Source organism: Alosa pseudoharengus, unplaced genomic scaffold (assembly GCF_046254945.1).
Source record: "Alosa pseudoharengus isolate Yale_2024_CS ecotype anadromous, Long Island Sound unplaced genomic scaffold, YU_APseudo_1.1 YU_APseudo_1.1_scf_2, whole genome shotgun sequence".
NCBI lineage: Eukaryota > Metazoa > Chordata > Actinopteri > Clupeiformes > Clupeidae > Alosa > Alosa pseudoharengus.
Window position 1 is genome coordinate 15284013 of NW_027468663.1, and position 16401 is coordinate 15300413.

At 42.7% G+C, this 16401-nt stretch overlaps 3 protein-coding genes across 3 annotated transcripts in view; all 3 read left to right on the forward strand.

Moving 5' to 3' along the window:
- Nucleotides 1–1704: 1704 nt before the first annotated feature.
- Nucleotides 1705–7422, forward strand: LOC143135074 (uncharacterized). Its single transcript, XM_076295800.1, has 4 exons — nt 1705–2692; nt 4301–4718; nt 4828–6492; nt 7042–7422. The coding sequence occupies exons 1-4, from the start codon at nt 1772–1774 to the stop codon at nt 7365–7367; spliced, it is 3330 nt and encodes a 1109-aa protein (XP_076151915.1). The 5' UTR covers nt 1705–1771; the 3' UTR covers nt 7368–7422.
- A 324-nt stretch (nt 7423–7746) lies between these two features.
- On the forward strand, nt 7747–9467 carry timm10 (translocase of inner mitochondrial membrane 10 homolog (yeast)). The gene is made up of 2 exons (XM_076295801.1): nt 7747–7966; nt 8874–9467. Exons 1-2 carry the CDS (start codon nt 7896–7898, stop codon nt 9067–9069), a joined length of 267 nt encoding a protein of 88 aa, XP_076151916.1. The 5' UTR covers nt 7747–7895; the 3' UTR covers nt 9070–9467.
- Nucleotides 9468–10506: 1039 nt separating this feature from the next.
- Nucleotides 10507–16401, forward strand: part of unc93b1 (unc-93 homolog B1, TLR signaling regulator) — an 11904-nt gene continuing 6009 nt past the window's right edge. Inside the window, exons 1-9 of the mRNA XM_076293911.1 lie at nt 10507–10633; nt 10983–11128; nt 11573–11714; nt 11988–12141; nt 12546–12707; nt 13408–13537; nt 15155–15248; nt 15369–15493; nt 16214–16396. Coding sequence (XP_076150026.1) covers nt 11009–11128; nt 11573–11714; nt 11988–12141; nt 12546–12707; nt 13408–13537; nt 15155–15248; nt 15369–15493; nt 16214–16396 — 1110 coding nt within the window. The 5' untranslated portion in view covers nt 10507–10633; nt 10983–11008. The remainder of the gene's footprint in view (nt 10634–10982; nt 11129–11572; nt 11715–11987; nt 12142–12545; nt 12708–13407; nt 13538–15154; nt 15249–15368; nt 15494–16213; nt 16397–16401) is intronic.

A 16401-nucleotide genomic window follows, 5' to 3' on the forward strand; every position in this document is an offset into this window, starting at 1 on the left:
GTGTTCAAATCTTTCAAGTGGTGAGAACTTAGACGGCCACTGTCGTTTGACACAGGTGCCCTCTAGTGTCAACTGCAAGCAACTGAAGCATTTTGAAATGACTCATGGGTCGCAAACGTCAGCACGTGTAAAACTCAAGCAATAACGTTATGTGAAGCAAAGTTTCTAAATGTGGAGCACAAGTCTATTTTCCTGCTGGCATTAGATAAGTGATAAAACGGCTAAAGAGAGCTTTTGACCAAAAGCTCAAAGGTAGGTAACTTGGTTAACTTTTGAGTAAGCAAATTCAAGATTCAAAGATGCTCATTCATCAAGCTAATAGCATAGCCAAGTGGATTCACGCCCTCCGTGCACAAATTATGTGAATTAAGTTAGCACGTGCAATGCTCGAGATAATTTGTTCCTTTATTATTAATCAATGTTTTTTTTTTTAACTGAACTCCACTGCATTTAAAAATGAGCTTGTTCGCAAACACGTGCATATTGATAGCACCAATTGTGGTGGGTAGCGCAAGAATAAGATCATTAACGTTAGCTTATTGCTAAACAATGTTTGACGGCTCTCCCAATCCATTGGAGCACGCTCAATGAAACTTCAAGTAGTAAGCCTAACTTAATGTGAATGTTCCTTTAGTTCGTAGTTTATTTAGGTGGCTGATTATAAATGCATTTTGGATTTTCTAGCTCACTATGCTAGCAAGACAGTTGTGTTATTCATTTGTTAAATTACTTGTCACTAGTACACTTAAGCATGCTCCCATCACTGCAAGATACTCACAGGATTAATCGGCTGTCTTTTTAAAATTCTAATGTTATCACAGCAGCCATCTAACCATATTGATGTGATGAATATATTTCCTTGTCACTTAAAATATGCATGCATTGATATTAGGCATATAAGCGCAGATAACGTTAGTCACATGCATTTAGCTTAGGCTAGTCGTAAGTGATGACTTGCAGCAGTGTATTTTCACGTGTAGTGCACCTGGAAGTAATCACATTATTAGAGAACAAAAGCTAATACTGTATTTGATCTGAGGGAGGCAGTGTTGGTTCATCAAACCAGGCATGAGAAAAGCACACATACATAGTTGGTTTTGTTACAATGGCAAGAGTGCAGATGACATCTCTGGTCCAGATTCGTGTAACCGAGCTAAATCAGTCAACTGCTTCATGGGTAGGTTAGGCACCAAATTGACTGTTTGCCATTTTATCATTCTCTGTGTTCCTCAGACGAGCTGGGAAGATGTGGCGCTACAGGCAACCTGGGGTGGCTTTCCAGCTGCTTGGAGAGCTGCAGAGGCAGCAGCATTGCAACATCCTGTGTGATACGCTACTGCAGACAGAGGGTGAGGGGAGATGGAGCATGAATGAGATGAAAAAGCTGGTCTGGTGAGACCACGCAGTTGACCCCAAATGCTCTGCTAGAAACAGAAGTAACAAATCAGAATTTACAGTAATTGTAAAACATATGATTACAAATCAATTGTAAGTGATTAGCACACAAAAAAAGGCAGAAATAAGCAACATGATCTCACCACCTTATGCAAATCCTCCCTCATAGAATACATTCTTCTCTTTCCCCCTCCTCTCCTCTGCAGGCATGTCTGTGCCTGTCCATAGCTGCATCTTGGCTGCTTTTAGTCCATTCCTCTATAGGGAACTCTCGACCTCTCCATCCTACTCCGTGGGCCAGAGAAGGTTGATCAGGGTGCCAGCCATTGGTGCCCAGGCACTGTTGAAGCTGATAAGTTACCTGTACTCCGGAGAGATGAAAGGGCTGGGCCCGAGGGAGCACGAGGAGGTTAAAGCTGCGTTCATCAGGTTGGGCATGAGCCACCTGATCCACACATTTGAAGAGGACAGCAGGCAGTGGAGAGGCATTGACCGAGGGCTGCAGCTGGAGATGGAGGAGAGCGTGCAGGTGGGCGCTGAGCAGAGGAGCGCCACCGTGCAAACTCCAGAAGGGAAGGGCGTGGATAAATCAACCCAGACTGAGGCAGAGTCCACTGTGCATGCTGCCACGCAGACCTCGAGGCGAGAAGCGCACGCATTCTCGGATGAGTGGCTTTCTCCATCATCTGATGGACATGGGAGCGCGGCCTCATCCGCGATCCAGTTCGCCGAGGTTTCCCCCACCGCCCGCGCATCTACTTTTGTTATTTTGACACCTGTCAGCGATCCCCCACTGAGCAGCGACAACATAGGGTCTTGCCAAGTCTCACTGATACCCTCCCCCTCTGTCCACTGTGATCATCCACCACCAAACTCCCTGATCGACAATCCATCAAACACCTTCAACCCCTCTTTTGAACGTTTGTCCGACGACTCTTCCTCAGCCACAGCCCAGCCCAATGACAACATGGTGTCCACATCGCAAGTAGGGAAGGAGAGGGCCGACACCCGTGTGGAGGCAGGCACAGTGGTTGAGCCTGGGCCCGAGGAACAAGTAAGCAAGGACGGCACAGATGAAGCGTCCACGTCAAAGGTGCGCAGGAGTGAGAGGCTGATGACCATGAAGGAGAAACCCAGCCAGGATGTGGCATGCACATCCGAGGAGCCAGTGAAGGTGCTCAAGATCAAATTTAAAAGGAAGTGTAAGAATGACCTTTGGGAGATAGAGAGCATGAAGGAGGACCCAGCCATGAAAGTCAAGCTGACTATGAGTTCTGCTACCACTCAAGCTCAGAAGGTGAGAGGCAGAATAATATGGTAACCCATTTTGTAGTTAAATGAATTATATTTTACATTATCATGTATTTTATTTTATAGTAGGCTCCTTAGAATTCTGCAGAAAGTTCCCAACTTTAGGTGGTCTGACATTTTTTATATTAATAGCTGGAGAAAGAAGCCTTCTTATGTATGTTTTTAGGCATCAACAAGGCACGAAGACTTATGTAGGTGATGATGTTTTTTTGTTGCTATGGTTCTTTGGTTGTGCATTAATGCTACTGGTAACACATGTTATACCGCAAAGGAAGGCTTTTACAGATCCCAGGTAGATAGATTTATTATTTGTCCTTTCGGAAAATTGTTCTGCGCCATACAGTACGTTTGATACATTTATACAAAAGACATTTAAGACAGTTAGACAAGACAGAATACAAGACAGAATATACAACAGAATTTACTTCACCCCAACCGCCCCCACCCTACCACACCCCCACACATACACAACATCAGGACAGAAGACACAGACCCCACTACACATAAATAGGATGATAAAGTGCAGTTTTGCATACTATGACAATCCAGCTGGAAAGAAAGTGCATGGTGTTATTTAAAGTGCTGTCCTGCAGGTAACTTCTTGTTCATCAATGTAATACTAGTTGGAATGAATGACCTACTGGCTCGATTTGTTTGGAAAGAAGGTAGCCTGAACCTCCTCCCTGATGGCAACACCTCATATACCTGGTGTAGGGGATGTGACAGATGTGACACTTTCACAGGTCGTAGCCATACTGTCTAGTTTTTGCTCCGCAACCTTGCTGACCATGTTAATTATCTTGCTCAGTTTGTTTTTGTTGGTCACTGACAAAGAGAAATACCAGGCAACACAACAAAAAAGTAGCATGCTCTCCACAAATGAGTGATAGAAAACTAATATCTCTATCCACTCTAATTGTCTTAATTGTCTTAGTTCTGCAGCCCCTTTTTATAGATGGTGTCGGTATTACTGTTCCATTGCAACTTATTATCTATTATTGTGCCTAAGTACTTGTACTCGGCTACAATCACAACATCCTCTCCATTTATAACCATACACTGGCGGGGCTGGCTCCCAGTTCTGTAGTCTATTATTATTTCCTTTATTTCCAACATGTGGCATGCTTGTGATTGCCACCACACCAGCCAATTGTGCATTGCTGTTGTATCCAGTGTCATATTGTGTTAAGTAGGCTTTTTTTGTTAATTTGCCACTGCGGGAGGTCCTCTACCTATCGCACAATGAATTTAGCACCTGTGTATATATGAAACCGCATACCCATGAAGTGATGGGACTGACGTTTATGTGAGTTCAGTCATGTGCTATAAGTGTTATAATTCCATTAACAGTGTTTTTTCTCAAAATAACATCTCTTGTAGAGGCTTTTAGATACTTACCGGTAAAATATCTGCCTCCCCTATGTGTCAAACCTATTCCAGATTATGGCCCAACTCAGTAGTCCAGTTTAGGCACACTCCTAATGGAGTAACGCTAGACAATCATGATCCATTCAGGTGCTCGGAGGCGATATTTCAAAAATCCCTACCTGAAGCTGAATTAATAATTTCAGTTTACACATTCTTGCCCCTACAGGACCTCACTGCTAGTGAAGAGAGGCAGAATGGCTCATCAGTTCTCACGCCACCACATGATCCACGGCCTTCTTCCCCTTCCAAGTTTGTCATAACCTCTGTCCACACCCTAACTCCGGCCGCAAGTCGCAGGAGTAGCCCATCGGTCCATAACAAGGCTGCCCTGTCCCCGACCCACTCCCAGCCAGAGGAATGCGATGAACAAATGGATAAGCTTCTGGATGACATCATGATGGATCTCAACTTCCTCCTGCCCATCACCGCAGAGAGAGGCGACAGCAGGCCCCAGCAGAGACCACCGCCATATCTCCCTGGTGACACATCAGGGTTGGATCCAACCCCTTGGCTGGGAGAAGTATCCATGGAAGTATCCATGGTGAATGGTGATCTGGATAGATCAGCTGGACAAACGGACAAAGGTATGATTGAACTTGTTAGCTGTTGTAGATTGTTGTTTCGTGGGTGTGTGATCCCAGTGTTGTAAATGACACATACTAATCCATCTTTTCCCCCCATCTTTGTCTGTAGCAGTAGGCTCTGACCTAACACTGGTGTCCCAGTTTGACACTTCATTAGCTGAAAGTGTGGAGTCTGTTCAATCATCCCATCATCCAGGATCAAAGTCCACACCATGCCATGTAGAACCTAGGAACAGCAGCTCATGTAGTTTCACACAAGTCAAATCAGCAAGAGCCTGTGCAAACACAGCAAGTCTTGGCTTCCCTGAGTCAGATGGGAATGCTGGCTTCTCCAATGCAGAACTTAGTCTTGCCCACCACGGTTGGTCCTCTTGGAGAAAGCTACCCTCCCCAAACCCCATCAGCAAAGAGCCAAAGGGAAGAGCCTCTTACAGCTGCACGCCAGATTTGGATGAGATGCGACTCCGCAGCTGTCTCTCTCCACTCCAGTCTGAAGACGAAAGCACTGCTGAGTCCCAACGACTCAACAACCAACCCCCAGGCCAGTCAGCAACATCAGGTCAAAGACTAAGCCAGGAGCCTGTTAATATTCCTCCATGGCTCTCTCTAAAACCAGTAGACCTGCGATTCCCACTGAACTCTATTCTTCTCAAGTCACTTTCGCAAACAGATGAAGGTCAGCATCCTGCAGTCAAGAGGACTAGGAGGCAAACAACACTGCTTGCTCAAAACAAAGTTTTTTCAACTCCAGACTCTGAAACTTGCAGTGGGTCTAGCATTTCTGGACAGAAAGCATCCAGAATAGATGATGGATCGTGTGTGAGGTCTATAGTTACAAGAAAACAGAGTTTGGAGAGACAAAGGTCCATAGAAGAGCCAAAGAATAGAACTGTGAAGGAACAATCCTTGAGAAAAGGTCTAAGGAGATTGGTGGCGAAGCGAATATGTCCAGTCGAGGAAAATGACCACAAGACATCTGCTGGGGTGTCCCCTGGACTCGGATTACAGAACACTGATTCCAATGCAAGGCACAGCAGCACCTTGGCAGAAAGGAGTAAGGGGAGATCACTCCCAGCATTCGCTAATCGAAAGGAAGACCTGTCAGAGGTTGCCAGATCAAAGCAAGGTGGAGGCAACGCCAAATCGGTGACTGATTCAAAGTCCCTGTCCAGTCCCGAAATTCCGAAGCGTAAACGAGGTAGGCCACCCAAGAACCAGGTTCACCCTGGAGTCCTGAGCTCAACCGTGAGGTCACTGACAGCCGTGAGGAAGGCACGTTCTGTCAACAGCCCACGCAGACCAGCCCTAGAGACACCTGCCAGCAGACAGCGGTATCGGACCTCATCAAAAAACAGGCAAGACCAAGAAGACAACATAGACAGCTTAGCCGAAGGGAAGTCGCAAGATGAGACCCCTAAACAGAAGTCTGAGCATCAGAGCCCCACATTGAGCCCAAGAGCTGTGATGATGAACCAAAATGCAGAAGCTAACAATGTCCAAAGGGACACGTTAGCAAGCAGCTCGGAGCTGAAACCAACCTCAGTGGCCGAGATGAAATCCAACGGCAGTACTCCCACGCCCTCACAGACCTTGAAAAGGTTCCGAGAGCTGTTAGAAAGGAAGGGGTATTTGGTGAAAAGGAAAAGAGCAGCAGAAGCCGTGGGGAAGAAGGAGGGGGATGTCCAGAATCGTCAGTGTCTGGAAGAAAAGGAAACGAGCACAGCCCATGAAGACATCACGTCTGCGGAGACTGATGAAACCACAACAAATGAAGGTATTTCAGAATTATGTGTGGTATTCATTACTCTTTACCATATATTTCTTGTGTCCACACATATTCAGTCTCAACTGATATACTTTTCTTCAACCATAATAGTGCTACAATTAACCACTATTTTTACTATTTGCTAATTTTTAAAGTTTCTCAATTGATTTGAACATTTTGAAAATCTCTGATCTGTGTTTCCCAAAGTGCAAGATTGTCCTTGAATGTCTGTTTTAAAATCCACACTCTAAATAGAGTTTACAGAGTAAGAAGGAAATATTAAAATGTTAAAGTAACCATGAGTTTACAGAGTAACATGAGTTACAGAGTAACCATGAGTTTACAGAGTAACAAGGATTTATTACAATTTTAAAGTAACCATGAAAATATTTGAAATTGAAATCAGAAAATATAGATTTTTTTTTATTCTTTCAAAATAAATGTACTTCTAATAAGGCACTAGGGCAGGCTGGTCTATATTTCTGGTGCATTTTTCAGTTATGTGATTAAACCTCTGTTGGTCTGAGCTCACTTTGTCCCTGTCTCTTATCTATCTAGCTCCAATGCAATGCCACCTCAACAGACACTTCATATACCCTGCAAACAAAGGTGACACCAACAGCCAGCAAGCGCCACCTCAGCGCATTTCTGCAAAGCCTGGGGCAAAGGCGTCACGAGCTCGCAAGTGGACAGAGGGCTCAACAGGAAGTTGTGATGAAGAGGAAGAGGACCAGGAGGACCAAGACCTTGAAGAGGATGTGGACGTTATGAGTGGTTCTCCAGTGACTCTGCCTGTGTTTGAATCTGGACTGGTTGGTAGAGAACCATCTGATGTTGAGGAGATTGATGAAGATGTTGACATCATTACTGTGGATATTGACTAAACTCCCCTCAGTCACTGCTAAACATCTGCCGTCCTTCAACCTGGATTTAACAGTAGATCAGGTACGTCTGAACTTCTTTCGTTCCCTTTCCCCCTTTCTTTCTTTCTTATGCAATTACTGCTTACACATGTTATATTTAAAATATTTTTCTGGGGTTTATTAATATGGCATAATTTTCTTAGGCAAACTCCTGGTCGTTCTTGGTTGATGAAATGAAAAAAAATTATTTAGGTAGTTCTTATGAAAAGAAAATATGCTGTGTTGAGTAATACGTATATTTTCCCAATTTGTGTATTTTATGGTATACAAACATATCAATACTTTCCACCTACCATCATCGAGCCAGATCGGAGGTTGCGTCACGATTCCATGCGGAAGTGCTTCCAGAGTGTTGAATGGGGGAGGTACATGTGTTTTCTGCGTGGTAGGTTGTGAAGGTTACGTTAGCCTGTCGGGAGTCTTTCAGAGACCAGTTGTTGCTTGGACATTGCATTTTGTCGTGTGGAAATCAGTCCTTTATATGCAGAGATGGACCCAATGAAAGCACAGCAGTTGGCGGCGGAGCTTGAAGTAGAAATGATGGCAGATATGTACAACCGGTCAGTATTAGCAGTGTGCAGGCTAGCACTAGTCAAAAGTAAATTAATTGAACGTACGGGTAAGCGCAATATGATATGCATTCAACGTTTGGAATGGAGCTGTGTATAGAAAACGTATGCAGTCACGTATTACAAAATACGTATTGATAATTAGCAGTATCTAAGTTATTAGATAGGACACAACTTGGTTTCATGCTATCCTAGCTAACGTTAGCTATTTGCTTTCAATGAACGACTGTCGTAAACTTGGCTATTTGCAGTCACGTGGCAACGAAATGACAAGGGTGTAGTGCAAATTAAGCATTTGTGTGAAGTCTACAGCATACACTTTCAAAATGTGTGCCCACAGTGCAGAAGTAACTATGTTGGTGTTTCGCCTTAAAGGTCAGATAGGTCCTATGTTTAAATGCGTAAATTAACGACAGTCCTAGGCTGCTCCCTTAATGTTTTCTTTATAACCTGATGAGTACATAAATCCACTTATTAGCAGCAGTTCTAGCAGGACACGTCTGAGCTAAGTATTCTGGAGTATTTCTTTGTAAAAGTGATAGGAGAGGCTGAGAAAGGGGGTCCAGCAGCAGAACTTGAGCACTACTAGCAGAGAGGGTTAAAGCAGAGGATTTTTGCTACTATTTTGAATTCAGTTTAGGTCTTTTAATAATAGACTTGAGACATCCTGCATTGCTAATTTTAGTTGTTAAGCTGTGATAACACATAGGAAAACGTCATTGACAGTTAATTTGATTCTTGTATAACATTACATCTGGACACACACCGATGCTTGACAGTACTACATATTATCCTCTTAGCAACTTCATCCCAGTGGCAGGTCGGTTGCATTGATGTCCAGTCTCTCAATGCATATTGTAATTTTACGAACAACGTCTGCTTTTGTACTCTGTTGCAGAATGACAAACGCATGTCACAGGAAGTGCGTGCCCCCCCACTACAAAGAGGCGGAGCTGTCCAAGGGTGAGGCTGTATGCCTTGACCGCTGTGTTGCTAAGTACCTGGACCTGCATGAGCGGCTAGGACGCAAGCTGACCGAGCTCTCGGTGCAAGATGAGGAGATGATGAGGAAGGCTGCTGTTAGCACTGGATAAACATCAACTGAGCGAATGTGTGGATTTGGGGGTACAGCTCAAGTGGCACTGATCTTAAAAGAGTTCCAGCAGTTAAAGTAGAGGGTCAAGATGGTTTGGCGGGGTTTGAGTGTGTTGTAAGTTTTGTTCTGTGACTAGGTTTTTTTTTTGTTGTTGTTTGTTATGTTTTTGTTAAGGTTATGAACAAACACAGTTTAGAAAAGAGGGATGAAAATGATGGGGGATTTTCTTTCTTGCCACATCAGATAATATATTTTGAATCCTAGATGAATGGGGACCAGGTCCACTTTGGATGTGTGCAGTGGACAATGGTCAATCTTTTTGTGTTGGTTTGTTTACGTGTCTGTTTTTATTATGTTAATTATTAAATGCTAATAAATAATAATACTGACAAATAACTCTGTACAAATGTGTAAAGTTGTGATTGTACAGTAACCATAGACCCCTTCAATGTTTGTAATCCAGAGCCTAGGTTGGGTGCCCACACAGCATGGGGTAAGAGAAATGGCGCAGCTAATAGACCGACATGTTGAGCTGTCAGGGTATGCACTCTCATTGTGACCTAAGGGCCGCAAACCGTTAACCTGACTCTCGCCAGATGAATTTCAAACTAGGCGGAACGAAATTCATCTGGCGAGAGTCAGGTTAGCAAACCGTACCTTAATAAATTAGTCTTAGCTAATTGTCTGCCTGATACTGAGCTGATAACAGAATGGGTAGACGATGTTAACAAAGTGGCCAGAAATTCATTAGCCTGACGTATGCTATCTGGTTGACAAGCCCAGCGTGTATACATGTAAAAAGGTAGTACAAGTAAGCATTTTTCGTGACGTTTCAGTCAATTCACACACACACAATTCAATGGGACATCCACACACCTTTTCTGTGACGTGGACCTGAAGGGGGTTTATACACTTTGTTGTTTGATGTTTGTAGTTAGTTGCTGAATGGGGCTATATTAATAAGCAGAACATTCTGCAAGGTTGGCATATGGTGCTGAAGACGAATGACGTCAATGGTTTACAAGTCAAGTCACTTTATTTATATAGCACATTTAAAACAAGGTTGACCCAAAGTGCTTCACAGGTAAGGCTATCTTACAAAAAACCAAAGGAGGGAGATTGACCAATAAAATGAAATTAAAAAGGGGGGATGTAAGATGACAGTAAGACACAAGCCAGGGAAAAAGGGTTACAATGCTCATAAAACTAGAATAAATAAATAGACAAATAAATACACAAAGGCTATTAAAAAGTCCAAAATAAGATAATACTAAAATCAAGAAGAAATAAATAAGTATAAAGTGTTTTGAACTCAAGTCATGTAGTAGATTATGTAAATATTGCGTGGTTCACTGCACCAAGAAAAAAAAGCGTTCTGTCTCTTTAAGTGGCGCAGAAAGGTCGATATGGGGAACTGAAGAAAGTGAAGTTTCGTTTCCCTTCACATGGGGCTTATTTTGGATAGCTTCTGCCAACAGTGCGTCAAAGACATGTTCAGCAATTGTCATTTCAAGTAGTTGGGAGGTTACATCGGATGGGCTACATCGTGAGTAGGCTACAAGGTGAGTTGCCTACACAGATATAAGGGACCCAGGGGGTCCAATGTTTCGGGGGTCTATTAAATAAGCAGATGTACACAATTTATGTCGCTAGTGTTACATTTTAAGCCTATTTTATGAATGACGTTAAAGTTACTTTAAAACAAATTGCATGATCGTCGTTTATATTTCAGCGTTATACAGCGTTGGATATTTCAATCTAAAATGATTAATGTAAAGCGCCGGTGCGAGTGCACCCATGAAACCGAACCAGAGAATGTCTAATAAGACGGGCTCTTACCGAACTCAAATCAACCAAACTCCATAATTTCACTTCCCATTTCCACTCCCTGTTTTCATTGGGTCTGTGCAGTACGCACTTGCATAAACGGCCATTAGATGGCAGACGCAGCTGCAGAACATAACGTATACCGCGAGGCTGAGGTTCCTGGAGCACCTGCCAATGGAAATGGGGAAGGTCCCGCAGCACCTGAAGCCGCAGGCAACATCCAAGAACAGGTGAATTGTCAGTAGGCTATAAGCAACTTTTCCTTGTGTTGCCTCGTTGTGCCATTTGTAATCAAATGTTTTGAGGAATTAATTGGATTCAATGAGAATGATTCTCCACGTCACGTGGCTGTAGTTTACCTCTTTTAGTTTTGTAAATATACTGCTCAAAAAAAAAAAAAACACTTACAGTTTTCCACAATTGTTAAAACACCATTTTTGAAACCTTCCACCCTTTTCTCCATTCTCAAACTACATTCACAGAATGTCTGACAGTTGTTGCAAAATAAAACACTTGCCAGAGATCCAGTGTATGATTGAAGTGTTCCCTTAATTTTTTTGAGCAGTATACCTTGATGAGGTGATTGAGAGTTGTAGAAAGCAGTTTTCCCGTTCTCTGATTGGGTGGGTAGGAAATAAATTATGACAATTGTTTTAACTGTCTGCCAACCACAGGTGGAAGAATTCCTGGGCCCTCACCCAGACTATGATGAAGAGGAGGAGGAGAGGAAGTACTACAGACGGAAGCGGCTGGGTGTGGTGAAGAATGTGGTGGGAGCCAGTGTAGCTGGCATGATTGTCTACAGTGTTTATTTGGGTGTGCATATGCATAATTCCTTTTCAATTAGTTCCATCAACGTCAGATGTTTATATAGTTGAACGCCTAGTAGCCTAATGGCATGATCTAGTATGATAAATATTAAAATGCTGTGTGATGTGATGATGATGTGATGATGATTACTCCCAAGAAGTACCTCAGATTTTAGACATTTGAAATATTGACTTTGTAATGGTGTTATGACGGTGATTTTTGTACTTACAACAACATTTCTCTGATGAGTATTTTGAATAATGTTCTGGTGCTGTGTAGGCCTGCTGCAGATGCAGTTGATTCTGCATTATGACGAGACCTACAGAGAGGTGAAGTATGGCACTCTGGGCCTGGAGGACATTGATAACAAGATGCTGATGGGTATTAATGTCACACCCATCATTGGCCTGCTATACACCCCCGTGCTCATCAGGTATGTCTCCTCCATCTTCCGTCTCATCTGTACAACCTCCTCTTGCCCCTCATAGCCCTGTTTATGTCGGTGCTGGTAGTACAGGTGTGATTCTGCTGGGGTCTAAGAGCTGGGGGATTTCAAGATGAAACTGTGTAGCTTTACATTACGACAACAAAGCTTCCAAGGAGAATGTCCATGAATCAGTGCTCTTGAGTTGGCATTATTAGAATCAAATGTTATTAGATCGTTATTAGTGTTATTATAAATTACTTCCTCCGCACACAAATGTATAGACTGTATAAATAGGATCCTCTCACTTCCCACCTGCCATCACATCCATGCCCATATGGTCTCGTTTCCGTTGTCTCCTTTCAGTCTACCCATGCAAACCATGGTTTGTTCACTTTATTTTCTTTTTCCAGATTTCTGGGCACCAAGTGGATGATGTTTTTGGCGTCTGGTATTTATGCTCTATTCGTTTCAACCAATTATTGGGAGCGATACTATACCCTGGTGCCGGCAGCAGTGGCTATTGGCGCTGCTATTGTCCCCCTCTGGGCTTCTCTGGGAAACTACATTACCAGGTAAGCTGGAAACGGCTTTAACATTTTTTTATATATCTGTCATTTAAAACAAATAAAATAGAAGCTAGACATAGATTTTGTCTCATCAGAAACCCCCATATTTTTGACTCGCATATTTCTCTCAGTCATCCCACATCCTTTTGTTAATGAGCCCCATGGGATCTCTCCCCTGCTCCAGGCATCATTGTTCTCTCACTACCTTACTTCCTTCCTTCAAGTACAGATCAATATTTGTGAGGGTGTATGTGTTTGTGGAATTAGGCATGCATATATTAGTTATATATCAATGTGTTTATTAGTGTGGTAGTGTAGTGGTTAAGGAGCTGGGCTAGCGTGCAGTAGACTGAAAGTTGTCTGTTCAATTCCCGGCTTTCACCGTTGTGCCCTTGAGCAAGGCACTTAACCCCATGTTGCTCCGTGGACAATGTGATCCCTTGTAATATAGCTGACATATTTAAGTCACTTTGGTCAACAAGTGTCTGCTAAATGTAATGTAATGTAGTGTCCAGTTTTGCTTTAGCCAACCTAACTCTCTCCATCTCCTTTTCCTCTGTCTGTCTTTGTCTCTGTTTTTCTCTGGGATCCATCTCACAATCTTTTCTGGGTTTCTCCCTTTCTTTCTTTCTTTCTTTCTTTCTTTCTTTCTCTCTCTCTCTCTCTCCCCCTCCCTGTCTACGTCTCTGTTTGTTCATGTTCATAGGATGGCTCAGCAATACTATGAGTACAAAAATTATAAGGAAGACCATGTTCAGGAGCAGAAGAAACCACCCAAAGGGGCCTTTCTCCGCTACATTGTCATCTTCCAGTCTGTGTTCTACATCATCTTTCATGTGAGCTCTCATTTTGCTGTGGCTGTGGCCTCAGACATACGAGGGAGGCCGCAGTCACATTTTAAGACATTTTAAGTGAAGCTAAGTTCCTCAATTTGTTGAAATCATGCTTACTTCCCTGTTGAGGTCTTCACTTAAGTATATCATGGGAGTGCCTGTTTCATGTGTACTGAGGCAGCCAGTGATAATGTCATTTTTTAATTTATTAGTACAGGGGAGGGGCTCAAATTTTTAGGGAAACAATAATGTAGGCCCCATTGTTCCTGGAAGTATGCTGAAGTACACTATATTCTTAAATAGTGACATGACGACCCGGCACATTGTACAAGTAAACTTTTTATCTCATAATTATTTTGCATTAACTCATTTTTTTGTGATAGACTTTCTTATCTGGATGATTGCCAGGGGCAGCACCCCAGTACCCTTTATTTCCAACCACCACTTCTATAGACAAGTTGCAATGTGCTGTGGTCCGTGTCCATGAATGTGTAGTCTGTTTCATGGATGTGTAGTCCGTGTCCATGAATGTGTAGTCTGTTTCATGGATGTGTAGTCCGTGTCCATGGATCTGTAGTCCGTGTCCATGAATGTGTAGTCTGTTTACATAGATGCTGCTCTGTTGCATTGATAACTCTTTCTGTTGATCTCATAGTCGATTCACAGTATGTCAGATGCTCCATCTCCAATCAGTTGAGGGAGATGTTGAAATTGAAAAAAAAAAAAGCAGTTCTATGTTTAGAGTAACTGTCATGCTTCATAACAATGTAGGTATTCCCCTTTTTGTCAGTTATGAACGTACTGGGTACTCATTTGGTGCTTAGGAGTACCCGATTCGTCTTAAACGGACAAAAAGGGTCATGCTTCCACCCACGACAACACCGTTAGTGTAATACCAGGTGTGCATCTGGGTTCCCATCAACAATGTTACAGACTCTATTTTTGTTATGGTAATTCAGTGTAGCATTAACATGAATTTGAAGCTGTTATTTTAAAGGAACCATATGTAAGAAATGTATTTCAATTTATCATAAAATGGCCCTGATATGTCACTAGACATTAAGAAATCATGTTCATTTCAAATACTTATATCACTGACAACAGTAGTCCGGCCAGGATATTGTCATTTAAAAAGTGAAGTTGCAGCCCTCAACTGATGTTGATGTTGTGTTTTGTCATGTTGTGTTGTGTTTTGGCCTGATGCGCCACCCTCCACCTATCTACTAATCACAAAGTCAGTAGTGTTTCGCCATCCGGGTTGGCAACCTCGAGTCAGGGGGGAGGGGAGGGGATACACCGCTCTACAGTAATTTGAAAGTAATTGCAGTACCAGTTTTGGCCACAATCTTACATATGGTTCCTTTAAGATAAAATATTTATCCTGTGTTGCTTTAATATCTGTGGATAGCATAGGATGGTTCAAACATATGTGGCTTACATGATGCAGTTCAGAGCGTGTAGCTTACATATATTATATATAGCCCGTTATGTCTAGTACATAAATGCAAATGTTAATGGTAATGCACAAAGCAACTTAATCACCTAAATGGGCAGTACATCACAGTTTTATATTTTATCTTATGGTTTATTTTTGTTATTGTGTTTTTTTTTCTTGTCCAGCTCTCCTTTGTTTTTGCGGAGTTTCCCATGGCCTTCTTCCTTAATACGTATCTGAACGAGCCCTCGCACATTCTTTACGGCGTGAAGACCTGTGGTACTTGGATTACTCCATTCTTATTTCCTCTCTCATGTCTACTCCCTCCTCATTTCACGTTTTCACATGAGATGTCCTTGATGAGAGGAGGTTAATGTTTAATGCTGAAATATCTCTCAGGTGCAAACAGCCATGGCATCATCACAGGACTGAACAAGACGGTGTTGCAAAGTCTGCCTCGATCTTTGATGCTCATCGAGGTGGAGAGTGTCTTAATGGGAGCAGCCTTTATGGCCATGATCATCGTAAGGATGCGTCTCTCTCTCTCTCTTGCTTTCTCTCTCTCTCTCTCTCTCTCTCTCTCTCTCTCTCTCTCTCTCTCTCTCTCTCTCTCTCTCTCTTTCTTCCTCTCTCTCTCTCTGTCTCTCTCTTTCTTTCTCTCTCTCTCTCTCTCTCCCTCTCCCTCTCCCTCTCCCTATCTATCTCTGTCTCTCTCCCTCACACACACACACACACACACACACACACACACACACTTATTCTTCCCTCTCTCACTTTCTCATGCCATACAGGACAGCATATGAATGAGCCACATCATATGCATTCTATGTACATGCATAATTCCCACATCATATGCATTCTATGTACACACATAATTCCCACATCATATGCATTCTATGTACACACATAATTCCCACATCATATGCATTCTATGTACACGCATAATTCCCACATCATATGCATTCTATGTACACGCATAATTCCCACATCATGCATTCTATGTAAACACATAATTCCCACATCATATGCATTCTATGTACACACATAATTCCCATATCATATGCATTCTATGTACACACATAATTCGTAATTGATTTTATATGATATATAATATACATACATACGTTAGTATACATACGTATGTACTTATGTGCATTTCCTACATGTTTTCTTTTGGGTAGATTTGGGATGCATTCCGTATCAGGGTTGCTTTATTTGAAAGGTTTGTTTGTGATCTGTCTCAGTTTCTGGTGCTGTGTGGAGCTGCTTACCGCCCCACAGAGGAGATTGACCTCCGCAGCATTGGCTGGGGCAACATCTTCCAGTTGCCCTTCAAGCACCTCCGGGACTACCGCCTGCGCCTCCTCATCCCCTTCTTTATTTACTCCGGGTTCGAGGTGCTCTTCGCCGTTAATGGGATCATACTGGTGAG

Bases quoted from the DNA above. Each gene is read 5' to 3' on its own strand.
- timm10 (XM_076295801.1), top strand. From the start codon at position 7,896: ATGGACCCAATGAAAGCACAGCAGTTGGCGGCGGAGCTTGAAGTAGAA. The intron at 7,967-8,873 runs GTCAGTATTAGC...ACTCTGTTGCAG, and splicing joins ATGGCAGATATGTACAACCG to AATGACAAACGCATGTCACA.
- LOC143135074 (XM_076295800.1), top strand. From the start codon at position 1,772: ATGAAAGGGCTGGGCCCGAGGGAGCACGAGGAGGTTAAAGCTGCGTTC. The intron at 4,719-4,827 runs GTATGATTGAAC...CTTTGTCTGTAG, and splicing joins AGCTGGACAAACGGACAAAG to CAGTAGGCTCTGACCTAACA. The intron at 6,493-7,041 runs GTATTTCAGAAT...TTATCTATCTAG, and splicing joins TGAAACCACAACAAATGAAG to CTCCAATGCAATGCCACCTC.